The sequence below is a fragment of the Nuphar pumila genome, chromosome 10, assembly GCF_984573655.1.
Source record: "Nuphar pumila chromosome 10, dmNupPumi1.hap1.1, whole genome shotgun sequence".
Taxonomy (NCBI): domain Eukaryota; kingdom Viridiplantae; phylum Streptophyta; class Magnoliopsida; order Nymphaeales; family Nymphaeaceae; genus Nuphar; species Nuphar pumila.
In genome coordinates, this window is record NC_143258.1 from 6,794,315 (window position 1) to 6,808,853 (window position 14,539).

Here is a 14,539-nt window from a genome sequence, read left to right on the forward strand (position 1 = left end):
TAACCATTACACTAACTAAACATACTTCTAACAGAGATTAAACATAACCAAATCGACGACTGCAACTAACAGAATATTAAGTAGATCTATTTCATTTACGACACCTAAATCGAGTAGCATAAATCTACCCGATTTTGGTTGTTTGTGTGTACCTAAAAGAAACGAAGCAAAAATTAATCACCAGGCACACACTTACAGAATTACAGTTAGTGTTTATATACTAAAAAACATAAACTAATCTAGGTCAATTAATTGAACCAAAATCTACATCAAATAGCTCCAGCCGGCTAGATGGGGAAAACGGATTTTCAACTATGTAAAATGCAAAAACAGAATTAAACGAAGTACCTAAACGTCAAATTACTGTGCTGGTTTAAGCACACACACACCTACCTATGGCTCAGATTCACACAGAAAACACAAGCAAAAAAAATAAAATGCGCAGGCATTCAGTTTTAGCTAAAAGAGGGGGTGAGAGAAAAACTTACTGGTGGCCTGATGGTAGTCCGAGGAGTGAAGGGATGAAGGTAGAATGGTTTAAGCTATGGAAAGGGCGTCCCCCAAGCTGCTGGAAGTGGCTGCTACCACGATCTTGTTGTTGTTGTAACTGGCTGGAGAACATTTGTGAGGATACACCGATTGGAGATTAGGGGGAAGAGAGGCGCCGACTAGAAGAGTCCGACCACCCAAGCGTTGTAGACGGCACAACCTGTGGGCATGGTGTTCTCCACATCTGCTACCCTGCACACCGCAGCAAACAACATGAAATGGTTAGCATAAAGGGAAGGAGAATAGAAAATGATGAGAAAGAGGAAGAAGGGATGATGAGTAAGACGGTGGAACACCCATGGCTGAGACAGCCAACCAAGTGTGCGATGGAAGGGAGGCCTTAGAGAAGAAGAAGAAACAGATGGGGAAGAAGAAGAAGGGAAGAGGGCGAGCTGGGCGGCGTGACTCCCAAGGCAAGAACAACATGAATAGGGGCTTTTTATAGAAGAGGCTCACATTTTGGCTTTTTCCAAAACGAAGATTAAAAACATAAGATTAGCTAGGCGCCTCATTTGTTTTTTGGGAGGGGGGAAGGGGGGTTTCTGCAAATCTTTTCCAATTTCGGGTTTGGGTCTAGTAGAGAGTGTATTCTAGAGTTTTTGCCCAGATCCAGAGCCCAAATAACCGTTTGGATCCACTTTTGACCCGTTTCGCCCCGAGGTCCAACCCACTACACTAAAAATGCAATCTCTTTCTAGTTTTAAGTTCGATTTGAACGAAATACGAACCGTAGATCCATGACCTTTAAATGCATCTAAGTGATGGTGATAAACCTATAAATGATGCATTTTTACAATAAAAATATATTATAATTACGAGTAATTTACGCATCATCAGTTACCATTTTAAACTGCATGATAGTTATGGTAACCTTCCACATTTTCCACTATTTAGAGACCACCGACGTTTGATGAGAGCGTGCAATATTGGTTTATCTCTTTTTGAGGTTCAAGGGTCCTGCTCTCCTCTTGACTTCAAGGCTTAGGAGTCGATTGGCTGAAGAGAACGCCGACAACCCACATCAACTGAAGCTTCCTTTCGGATCGATAATGACCGCTTTCAATAAGTGGCACTTTCCCTTTATGGGTCAGTGCAGATAATCTGTTAAGTGAGAGGGACTTTCGCTGCTGGACGAAGGTCTAGAATTTTATCCCAACTTCCTCACCAATTATTCTTGAAGCCTCCCGCAAAGATATGGTGGCCCATATCAACAAAGTTTTGGAGGGCAGATGGGCAGCTCACGGTTATATGGAACAACTGGTTAGTTGTCTGTTTCAGTTTGAGAGAGTCACGGTGAGTCATGACTCCTGTGCTCACAATTGCAGTGCCAGAAAGCTTGCTGTTATGGCAAACTCCAATGTGGAAAAACATTGGCAGCATATGAGTTCCTTGTCCTTGAATAAATCAGGTAGGGATCTGCCTAACCCCAGGTTTCTCTGTCCAAAACAGATAGCTAACCGCTAGAGTGACATCATCTTAATCCTCGGGTTCCAGTCTTACGAGCTTGCCTAATAAAAAAAAAAAAATGGCTATCTTGGTAAAAAGGTAAGAATTTTTTATTTGAAAATTCACAAACATTCAAACAATTTGGCTTCATGAGTTCCAGTCAGTGAATTTAAGGATGTCTGGATCAAGTTCAGAGTCAGATATCTGACCAAATCCAAATCCTGTTAGTCAGATTTTATAAAGCAGGTAACATCTAACTAATCAGTAATTGAATTCGGATTTGCCATGCAGATTTACATTCAAATCTGACATAATCTTACCCGATTACATATAACATATATCTGATTAGCTAATTAGATCTAGCTATGGCACTAGTTTTTTTCATCCAACTCCAAATCTGAATCCAGTTTGGCTAGATCCCATCAGGTTGGACTAACTAGTTCCTAGATCTCAACTGAATACAACCCATTGACAGTTGACACCCCTATTTTCGTTTGCAAACAATTCGTCAACCAACTTCTCAGCCTACATTACCAAAATTCTTTGCAAGTAGCGCTGGTACGAGTGGAATGGACCGAACATGTTCTGTTGGTGCCCGGCTCGTTTACAGCCAGGTTCTGCTCAGGCTTGGCTCATCGGCTCGGCTTGCATGAGCTTGAACCAGGCGAGCTGAACTCCAAGCAGGCTCACTAGAGAAAAGAGACATTTTTTTCATAAGCCCAAAGTAAAGATTTCTACTCATGACTTAATACACCCAACCAACCAGTATTATTTTAGACATCACCTTTTGCTTGTGCTCAACTAGTTTATGCTTCACGAGCAGCTCAGGGTTTGGCTTGCCAACTGCACAACCCGATCAAGACTAAGCCTTGGACCAGCCAAACCGTGTCAAGTCGCGAGCAGCTTGGTCCGTTAACCAGCCTAATTGTGAGTCACCTCAAGCAGTGGGACATCTTGCAGTAGTCGTGTCCAGCCAGTCAGCCTACGGTAAGGAAAGAAAAAGAACCCCAGGCAGCTGAGAATTTGTATATACATATTATTTTCTTGGTTGCCATGCTGAGAACTTGGATTTATTAACACATCTTCATGCAAACTATACCCTTTGCGATAAGTACACATCCAATAATGAGACACCATATTGACTGCAGAGACAAAATTGACAGGAATGAAAGAGAAAGATCAGATGCAAATGCACATTGACTCAAGCACCTCAACCCCAAGTACCAACAGTGGAGCAAACCCCTGGAATTATTTTATTCCTGAGAAGATAGGATCATGTATGAAACTAGTCACCCTCTTATGAGAACTTGATTGGATCAGGTTGCATTGCCTTTTGTATCAGCTCGTTCTGCTCCTGAACATGCAGTTGATAGAAACCAGTGGCTGTGGCAGCAGAAGGTACTCGGCCTACGTACTTGATGTCCTCGTAACTCCCTCTACCCAGCGCTTTCATGGCAGTTAAAAGGCGTGGTGTTACATAGTGGTAAGCGCCCATATTCATTGGCTCTTCCTGGCACCACACAATCTCAGCCTCTGTGATGCAAGCACCAACAACCATCAGTATTTCGGTTATACAAGTCTCTTTCAAGTTTACAAGCAACTAGTTCAAGGCAAAGAATGAACGCGGGTAGCAAAATCTTTCTCTAAAAAAGGAATGCCTTTTTCAAAATGATGAATAATCCTGGCACCAAATCCTACTTTAATTCAAATAATGGAATTCAGAAACTTTAGATAACTTGGAAAAGCACAAGGAATACAACAAGCTCACAAAGGCCAAAAGTTGAATATATTATTTATATTCTGAATAGCCCATTTCCATTTAGCACTTGACAAGTTCCAGAGTGTTCACTAAGACATACTTGGGTAACGCTTTAACTCTCGTTGGATAAGGTTGTAAGGGAAGGGACAAAGTTGCTCAACCCTGCAGATTGCAACATCTTTTGCATCAACTCTCTTCCGTTCATCATCTAGTTCATAGTAAACCTGCAGAGTCGACAAGTCAGATTATTATTAGTTTTCTCATGTACATGGCTGGTTAAAACAGAGCTCACATTAATTTCAGAGAGGTTTCACATGCGTACCTTCCCTGAGCAAAGAATCAGTCGCCGAATGCCCTCCTCAAGATCAGAATGGTCATTCTGGTCCTTTATCAGACGCTTGAAGCGTGTTCCTTGCTTGTCAAAACCTGGGTGGCCTTGGACATCATCAAATTCTGACAGATTAGATTTACAATCTTTGTGACGAAGTAGATTCTTTGGAGACATCACAATCAATGGTTTCCTGAAATCTCTGTGTAGCTGCAAAAGAAGAAAGATGTTCAACACTAGAGAATGGAATTCACTGAGACAGATATGGGAGCATGACTTATGGGTAATCACCTGACGACGTAGAAGGTGGAAATAATTTGCAGGAGTAGTGACATTGACAACCTGCCAATTGCACTCCTGGATCTGCTTCCGAAGTGTAGGATCCATCTCAGGTATAACAAAAGGATTGTCATCACTCATCTGCAGTACCAGTTAAACCATGCATTTGTCAAATGAAAGTAACTGATACATTTCCTAAGCATTTCCAAAGCAGGTTGGAGAGGAACTTCCAACTTGTACATAGAAAACATTAATATATTTCACAGTATATTACTTGATGACATATGGTGAAACATTGCTGATAAGAACGTGGAGAAATGAAATATCATTGCCAGTCTATTACTGAGTAATTCACACTACTTGTATTGGTAGCAACAGTATTTTATTTTTGTTTTTGAGCAAGAAAACAAAGAAAAGTAGTCACTGCACATTGAGAACGTAACATACAAATAAAATAAGGGAACTTGAACTCCATAGCAATTGGAGTCCAAAAAGGTAATTGAAAATTGTACCTGAAGAAAACGCTCCAACCTTGCACTTGAATGTTCAGGGCCCTGACCATCATAACCATGAGGAAGCAACACAACAAGCCCAGTTTGGCGAAGCCATTTTGACTCTCCACTACTTAAAAATTGATCAAACATAACTTGTGCACCATTAGCAAAGTCTCCAAACTGAGCTTCCCATAGTATCAGTGAATTTGGATTTTCCATTGAATAGCCTAATTCAAACCCCAGGACACCAAATTCTGAAAGAGAGCTGAAAGAAAGAAAATACTCATAATTTATACCATATTTCCACAACTTTGGATTCCAATTATTTAAATACAACTAAAAATGTGTCATATAACAAGGACAACAGAAAAAGAACAACAAAATTAATATTAGACTCATAATTTAAACCATATTTCCACAACTTTGGATTCCAATTGCTTAACTCTAAACTAAAAATTGTGCCATACAGCAAGAACAATAGAAAAAAACAACAAAACTATTAATAATAATGTCTGCAAGTATAACTGTTTCATATGACATAGGATCTACACGAAGAATAAAAAAAGAGGTCACAAAGAGCTCTACTACTTGAGAATCACACTGTCCTTAAGTAGAAAACTCCTATCTCCAAAGCATTTTCTATTTATTTATTTTTAACGTAAAGCAATTTTCTATTGGTACCCATAGACACTTCCTAATTTGTTCTGACAATCTCTTTCATTTGGCTACTACAAACTGCATAGTTTTCAATGAGATATCCACATCTCGCTTAGTGCGACTCTTCAAGCCAAGGGTAGGTAGGTTTTGCAGCAAAAAAGTTCGACAAACAGTTAAAGTTTCTGATGGCCAGAACAACTTGCTGAATGCTGTGATAGACATTGAAAGTTGCTCTGTCACCTGGGTAAGGGTGCGGGTATGGGTACAGGTACGGATGGTACGACACGGAAATTCCAAAAAAAAGTGGGTATGGGGACACGGCTAAATATATACTGAAAAATATATATTACATATCTAAAATATATACTGAAAATATATATTATATATTGAAAATATATAATATAATATAGGATAATATAGGACACCAAAAATGCCATGTCCAAGTACCAGTACCCGTGTCGACATGGGTACGACACCCTAAGTGCCGTGTTAAGGTAACATAGAAGTTGCTCCATTGCACTTACACAAGCACCCCTAGTTACACAAGGATAACTTTCAGAAAAGGATAAAGCCAAGTATTCTCAAATAGAGAAGATAGCACATCGAGTCATCGACTATGTAACATGGACACTTCTATGTTAAAGTATATATATATATATATATATATATATATATATATTTCTTTATGTAATAAGTGAAACCCATTAGGGGTATTTTAGTCATTACATATTATGGAATTAATGGTATTCTTAGAGGGCATTTTAGGGTTTTCCTTATTAATGTATTTTATTCTTTTCCTCAAAGGCATTATAGTCCTTATAATGCCCTTGGAATAGAGCTGTTGGGAAGTGCTCCCAACAACTATATTTCTAGTTGTTGGGAGAACTTCCCAATGGCTCTTATTTGCTTCCTTTTGGGTATAAATAAGGGGTGTAACCCCTCTTGTATTTTAAGCTTGTTCACAAGCATTCTCTTAATAATATTCATATATTTTTTACTTGTGTTTTAGCTCCTAAGTGGCTTGTGTGGTTGTAATCTTATATTGACCTATAAGTGGTTGTGATTGTGTATGTTCTTGTGTTCTTGTATGCTCATAAGAGGCACCCATTTGTATTATTTTTGTATTTTCATTACATGGTATCAGAGCATTGGTGTGCTTGGGTTGTATCTCATACATGAAGATCAAGAGGAAGATCATGAAGAGCAATGAAACTTTGGTTCGTTGGTTTATTGCCTCGAGAAGCATGTCATCAAACTTCTTCAACATATTTTTTACCTTTTCCTTCTCTTCTTTTCTCTCTATCTTTTATCTTTCTCCACTCTTTCTTTTCTTGGTACAATGCCCGAAAAAGTAGTTACGGTTGTTTCCATCAAATTTGATTAAAAAAACTATAGTATGTGGGCCACCATCATGAAAAGAATCTTAGTTGGAAAAAACTTATGGGACTATGTTGATTGCTCCATATTGGAACCTCAACCTATTCTCATAAAATCTATTTGTGGGGAAGATGGTGAAATCAAAGAGGAATCTCTTAAAGACAAAGAGAAAAAAAACTCTCTTACACTACAAAAAAGCTATTAAAGCATGGGATGTTGATCATGCCAAGGTTCTATCCCTATTTATGGGGAGTATGTGTGAGTGAAAATATATTGAAATTTGAGAGGGCCGATGAAGCGTGGGTTTATATCAAACAAACCTACACCCAACATGATGATGCCCATAAATGGGACTTGCAAAATAAGATTCATAATTGCAAGCAAGGTAAAAAAAGTGTTAGAGAGTACTATGCTACTCTTAAAAGACTTTGGGATCAAATGGCTATACTGTAGCCAATTTGGGATACCATTGATGATGCTTGCTGTAGAAAAAATAAAATCCTTGGTGAGCAATTTTTTCAATTTATGAGAGGGCTTAGGCTCGAGTTTGAATATATTCGAGTATCTATCATCCACTAGAACAAAAATCAAGAAAAACTTCCACCTTTACATGAGATTTTAGCCTAATTTTGCATGGAAGAAAGAAGGCTAAAATCCATGACCGAATCTAAAGAGTTCAAGCATAATGTATTGGTGGTTTCTAGACCCGGTGCCAATACTCATCCTTATAGGCTTCCTGATTTCAACAAAAATAATTGGAAGCCAAGGAACAATGATGGAAGATATGATTAAAAAAACAATAATAGAAAAGGAAAAACCTTTTGTCATAACTGTGGAGAACCGGGGCACATCAAACCTTTTTGCCCAAAATTCAAAAAGGATGAGAAAAGAGTAGCTACCTTAGAAGCTCCTCAAGAAGACAAAGTTACCAACAACTCTGATTACAAAAACATGCCTTTGTCTCAATTCGCAGAACCTCTACAACCGCTTCTCAAAGGCTCATCCTCCTTAATAGGTGTAGCAGTCTCCTATTCCTTACCTCCCGGTAAGATTTCTTGGCTCCTAGATTCCAGTGCTTCATTTCATATGATCCTTAATGAAACTATACTCTCCGACTATAGTATTAATTCAAGTAGATCTAATATTTTTACTGCAAATGAATCCTCTCTTGAAATTAAAGGAATGAAATTTTTTATAAATTCTTCAAAATTTTCTATTCCAAAAGTCAGAATTGTGCCAAAACTTAATTTAAATCTTCTTTCAGTTTCTCAAATTATTGACCATGGTTGTAGTATCTCCTTCATTTCTGACTAATGTTTTGTACAAGATCTCCAGTCCGGCAAGTAAATTGGGAAAGGTCATGGAGAAAGAGACCTCTACTACATGGACCAGTTGTTTATTCCCAAAGATACTTTTTGTTTAAATGTACAAAATTTGGATATGTTTTTGTGGCATTATAGAGTAGGTCATCCTAGCACCTCTAAATTATCTAATATATCTCATTTGAGAAAATTTTGTAATGAAAAAATTCAAAGTACGGATTGTATTCTTGGGAAAATGAAAGCAATTTCTTATCAAGAGGAAACTTTTGTTTGCTTCCAAACCACTTGACAACTTCAAGAGAAAACTATTTTACATGCTCTTATTTTCCAGATGCTATGTTGCAGTATCTTAATTTATTTGAAAAAAAAAAGTGACAAAAGCTTTTATTAGTGATTTTACTTTATTTTCTTTTCAGTCTATATGGTTGATGACCGCTCTTGTCATTTGTATGGCCTTTATGTACATCATTCTGTATGGACTGCAATAACAATTTGTGAAAATGTCAAATATATGGTTGACTTTAGCATGAAGAGCTGAATTAGCAGTGGGAGATCCAAAACCAAACTTTTCTAAGTACCTGTGAATAAAATAAAGAAGCAAAGAACTTCATGCATATAACTGAAGAAAAATTAACATTCAAGTGTAAAGAGTTCATAAGCACAATTTTTTTTTCAAAGTCTTCATGTAATACATAACTGATCAGTAAACCTTTGGGAGAACAAGTATCTAGCGAAGGAAACACCATAACAATTAGACAACATATGATATGAGTCATTTTAAATTGCTAGAAAAAATCATGAGAGATATTTGTCTAACAATATAGTTGCCAGCAAGAAGGTAGAACCTATTAAGCCATTAATAGCATTTAAATAAACACACCTGTTGCTAACTGTGAACATTTCCTCATTCTGGTTTTGGACAAGATGGTCAAGAGGGCAGTACTGCTGCCCTGTTTCTTGATCATGAACAACTGCATGGCGATGGCTAAAAGTACCTCTTTCAACATCCTGACCACTCAGCCTAACATGGTTTCCTTCTACCAACAGTGTAGCAAAGGCAAGCGCCTCTCCAACAGCCCAATCAATGCCCTCACCTGTTTCAATCATCTGAGAGCGTTGCTCAAAAATCTTTTTCACTGCTCGGTGAGGCTTGAATGTTTCAGGAAGTGTGGTGATTGCTTTCCCAACATTCTTCAAAATTTCTGGCCTCACCCTACAGAATAACATGGTATTAGAACATGTTCCAAGATAATATGCAAATAAAATAAATGAAATCACAAAAATAATTCATACCCAGTGTTACGAATACGTGAAAGTTGTTCAGGTGATTTAAAACCAGACCAATATGCAGAAAGCCAATCTCTTTGTTTTGGCACATAATCTTTACTGTGGATAAATTCTTCATTCAAAATAGAATTCACTTTATTATGTATTGCATCAACATCTTCTTTTGATAGCTGCCCAGACTCTATAAGCTGTTTTTCATAGATGTCCATAGCCCGAGGATGATTCCTAATCACCTGTGGCCATTAGAAGCAAATTAAGAAATGTTGAAGAAATGAATGTATAAAATCTAGATAGTGATTCCTTCCTCCTCTATGTCACCCGGGTACAGGTGCGGGTGCGGGTACGGAGGGTACGACACGGCAATTCCAAAAAATGTGGGTACGGGGACACGGATATATACATATATATTAAATATCATATAAATACAAAATAAATTCAAAATAAACTGAATATAACCTAATTATATATGCTATATCTAAAATATATATTATAAATTGAAAAAAGTTATAAACTGAAAATATAATTATAAAATTATAAATTATAAATTATAAATTGAATACAAACTTGTATGTATGGAGGGTAAAATGGCGTGTCCAGGTGTCGACGCGTGTTGACACGGGTACTGAGGGCAAAATGGAGAGTCCGTGTGACATAGTTCCTCCTTCAAACTGAACTCTAGGTAACCACCTCAAAACCAAAATAACAGTTACCCGTGGGAAAGAAAATTCTAGAAATAGACAACATATGATGCATACTATGAAGGTAAAAGTATAACAACAAAATCAAGTTCTCAAACAGAGATTGCAGTAGAAAGAAAAAGATAGTGCTAAGGTTCTGAGTATATTAACAGAATATATTGAATCAACTTGCAACAGAAAAGGCAAAATGTCAAGATATCAGAACAGACTGCCAAATTCAGGAGATAAAGAGTGATATAGGTAGATGAAGAGAGGAACTTACCTGATACATTTTGGGCTGTGTGAAAGATGGCTCATCAATTTCATTGTGCCCAAAACGTCTATAACAAACTATGTCCACAACCACGTCAGAATGGAAGGTCTGACGCCATTCTGCAGCAAGTTCACAAACATGAACAAGAGCTTCAATATCATCGCCATTGACGTGGAAAATAGGTGCATCCAAAGCTTTTGCAACATCTGTACAATATTGAGATGATCTCCCTGATCTTGGATCAGTGGTGAAAGCAACTTGGTTGTTCACGACAATGTGAATTGTCCCACCAGTTGTATAATTCGGCAAGGCACTCAGGTGAAAAGTTTCATAGACCACACCTTGTCCTGCAAAACTTCCATCCCCATGGATCAACACAGCCAAGTTTTTAGTCCTATCCACATCATTGGAGTAATACTGTTTAGCTCGAGTTTTCCCAAGTACAACTGTATCAACAGCTTCAAGATGACTAGGATTTGCAACTAAAGACAGATGGATTCTATTCCCACCTCTGGTTGGCCGATCATAAGATGTACCTAAATGATATTTCACATCACCAGTTCCTGTGTACAACCCAACTTCATCAACGGGCTTTGTTCCACTGATGAATTCACTGAAAATTTGCCGCAAGGGCTTTCTGACAACATTCCCCAAAACATTCAATCTTCCTCTATGTGACATGCCGATAACAATACTTTCGACCCCAAGATCTGCTGCTCTGTCAAACATTTCCTTCATACCAGGTATCAGAGTCTCTGCTCCTTCAAGACCAAATCTCTTTGCTGCTGTCCACTTAGTAGCCAAGAAGTTCTCAAATTCTGTACTCCAGATAAGCCTATCAAGAATAACCTCACGACGCTGCGGGTTGTAGCCTCTTGGGTTCACTGTCTCGATCTTATCCCTCAACCAATTACACTTGTCGCGGTTTGCGATATGCATATACTCATACCCAATACTACCACAGTAGGCCTGTTCAAGTCTGTTCAATATTGCTCTAAGCGTTTGCACCGGGCGATTCTCCGACAGAAATCCAGCCATCTTCCACACCCCAAGAAAAAACTCCCTATCCAAATCTGCACCAGTAAAACCATATTGAGCTGGATCCAGATCATCTGGTATTTCTCTTTCCTCCAAGCCTAGAGGGTCCAACTTGGCTTTCATGTGCCCACTGACCTGGTAAGCTCTAATGAGCAGCAAGAGCCGCATACTCTCCTGAATTGTCTGGCCCGAAATCCCCGGTGAAGTTGCAGCTTGCCCAACAAAATTCCTAAAGAAATTGTCCCAAGATTCATCTACGCATGACGGGTCTGCTTCCCAAGCTCTCTGCAACTCCTCCAAATAAACGCTGCTGGTACCATTAAGGAAGCTATCTGTTAGTCTCGAGAGTGGCACTGGATGGGGGACCGGAGCTACTTGTCCCTGTGACTTGTGAACCGTAGAGTGAAATGCCCGGCCATTCGACGGAGCCGTCCATGTTTTTCGAGTCCAATAACAAGCCTTTGCTATATTCCTGCTAAGAGCAGCTCTAGCCATCCCAGAAGCAGCTCTATGCCAAGCCATCTCTCAAAACTAAAGAAGCCCAATTCAAAAAAGAACCAGCCTACTGAAAATAACTACAAGCCAGAACCCTTTGCAGCAAACTCACAAACATGCTAAAGCACCCATTTCTCTTCTTCAAACGCAATTCTTGTCTCAGTTTCTTGTGATCCTACAAAGCCCTACTCAATAAGAAATACCATAAAAATCTAAGTAAACATTATCAATACCAAATTCTCCAGAACAAAATAAGAAAACAAAAAAAAACCAATCAACTGATTCAAAGAAGCACAATAAATCAATAAAAAAAAAGTAAAAAGAAAAAGAAAAAGCACAGCCACATAAGCAAAAATCATCGTAATCAATCAACCAACAAAGAGAAAGTGATCAAACCCAGAGTACCCATCAACCAGAAATACATATATCACTGAAAAAATCATTCTCTTCTCCATATTATCATAAGAACAACCAAACAACCATAACTGACAAAGAGAAAAAATGCAGAATTTTCTCAGGAATTACCTAGAAGAGACAGAAAGAGCAAGTGGGGAGCGCTAAAACCATAAAATTTCAGAGTTTTGAGATTGAATAGAGAAGAGAAACTAACAAAGGAAGCGAAAGAAGAAAAGGAGCAAGTGATCAAACTTTGGCCATCTTTAGGAGCTAAAGTCATCGGTTCGCGAATTGCACGCACCCCTTCACACGCCAAAAGGAAAAGACAGAAAAAAGTGGACAATTATCATTCACGTATTTTCCGGATGACTCTCTCTCTCTCTCTCTCTCAACTGCCATATAGTTGGAGGAAGAAGTGTCTTTTTCCACGGAGAGGGAAATCAATTGCGGGTGTGTAACTGGAACCACTTAGTCAGACCCGAACCGATTTTGATAGACTCGAGACCCTAGGGATGTAAAAGGTTCGGATTCAGGTTGGATATCAAATAAGATCCAAATCTGTTTAGCCGGATTCGGTATCATTTGTCGGATCCAATTATCCAAAATCTGAATCCAACATAGATCTAAATCCAAATACATGTAAATATTGAAAAGACCCCAATTTGGTTTTAGCTTTTTTCATCCAAATCCATATCCAAATCTGAATCCTATTATACATACTTCCATCAGGTCGGATCCTGTAATGCTTAGATTTGGATCAAATCCTACTGTTTTACATCCCTAAATTTTCACTCATTGAGCTGGGTCAGGTCTAGAATTTGAAGTTGGTTCAATAAACGGATCAGTTCTTGTATATACCCATATTTGACGCAAAATTTAAGACCCCAATCAGTTGGTCGTTTAAATCATATACTTATATACTTGAAACCCAAAACCAAACGCTTTTGCATTTTAAAAACTGGTATGCTTTATTATAGTGATTCTTATTAGGGATGGCAGTGGACGGAGAAAGGTGCCCGGACAAGGTCTCTACCTCCGTCCCATCTCAAAATTTTGCTCTCTATTATTGGTTCATCCCCGTCTTAAAATAGTTGTCTTCGTCTCCGTCCTAGATTCAGTCTCAAAATAACTTTATTCTTATTTTAAGAGGAATAAGAAGAAAATAAGGAGAGAAAGGGTTTAGAGTTAGGAATATATATATATATATATATTATTTGTTGGTTCATATCGCTGACCCCAATTGTTTTGGAATGAAGGCGTAGTTGTTGTTGTATATATATACATTTTATAAATTTCATTGATGGGGATGGAGGACGAGAATAGGGATCGAGTGGGGGTGGGGGCAAGAGTAAGTCCATTACTGCCTTCATCCCGGTGTGTGATTTGATTTTCACCTTTATTCCGGGTCTATTCCTTATTTTATGTCCTCCATCCCTGGTTCAAATCCATATCCAAATTGAAAAAGATGTGTTTTAGGCTAACTATGATCATGATATTATCCAAATTTTGTTGGTTTTATGAATTTACTGTGATAAAATCACAATAAACCATAAATATCATCAACATAGGTCACATAATCTTCTAATTATCCACCTATCCTGGATGGGAGAGCATTCACCAGCTATCTTCAACATGGTTTTAAAGGGTGTTGCTGGAGGCATTAAAGGCATACACCTTTGATGCTTAGGGATGGCAGTGGACTGGGGGAAAATGGGGCCCGCCCGCTTCATTCTGTTTGGACCGGGGATGGAGGTTAAAATCAAAACCCATGCAGGGATGGAGGCGGGGATGGGCTTATGTTTTCCCCCGCTCCGCCCCATCCCAGTCCTCGATCCCAACCTTGCCTTGCCCCACCCGCCCCTATCCTTCTTTAAAGATAGCAGTGGACCGAGGGAAAATGTGGCCCCACCCTGCCCCGCCCCGCCTTGCCTTGCCGCATTTGGACCGGGGGTGGAGGAATGACATGAAACGGGGATGAAAGTTAAAATCAAAATCTGTGTGGGAATGAAGGTGGGGATGGAGGGTAGGATTTTAAGACAGGGCGGGGGTGGAGACCTTGTCCCCCGCCCCGGTCCACTGACATCCTTATTAATGACTTTGGTTAACATCAGCCTTTTTCATAGGTAAAAATGGCCCCAGCTCTTTCCTGAAGAGGCCTAAG

The 14,539-nt window shown here is 38.9% G+C and overlaps 1 protein-coding gene across 2 annotated transcripts; it reads right to left on the bottom strand.

Moving 5' to 3' along the window:
- Positions 1–3,034: 3,034 nt before the first annotated feature.
- Positions 3,035–12,758, bottom strand: LOC149823400 (uncharacterized). Of its 2 annotated transcripts, none has more exons than XM_090018813.1 (9): positions 12,508–12,758; positions 10,459–12,167; positions 9,505–9,731; positions 9,092–9,424; positions 4,874–5,120; positions 4,374–4,502; positions 4,077–4,292; positions 3,855–3,978; positions 3,035–3,528 (listed from the first exon to the last, which is right to left on the bottom strand). In XM_090018813.1, the coding sequence occupies exons 2-9, from the start codon at positions 12,007–12,009 to the stop codon at positions 3,293–3,295; spliced, it is 3,063 nt and encodes a 1,020-aa protein (XP_089874939.1). In that variant the 5' UTR covers positions 12,010–12,167; positions 12,508–12,758; the 3' UTR covers positions 3,035–3,292. The 2 variants fall into 2 exon arrangements, with proteins under 2 accessions (XP_089874939.1, XP_089874940.1); XM_090018814.1 differs by having other exon boundaries at positions 12,631–12,750.
- Positions 12,759–14,539: the final 1,781 nt, after the last annotated feature.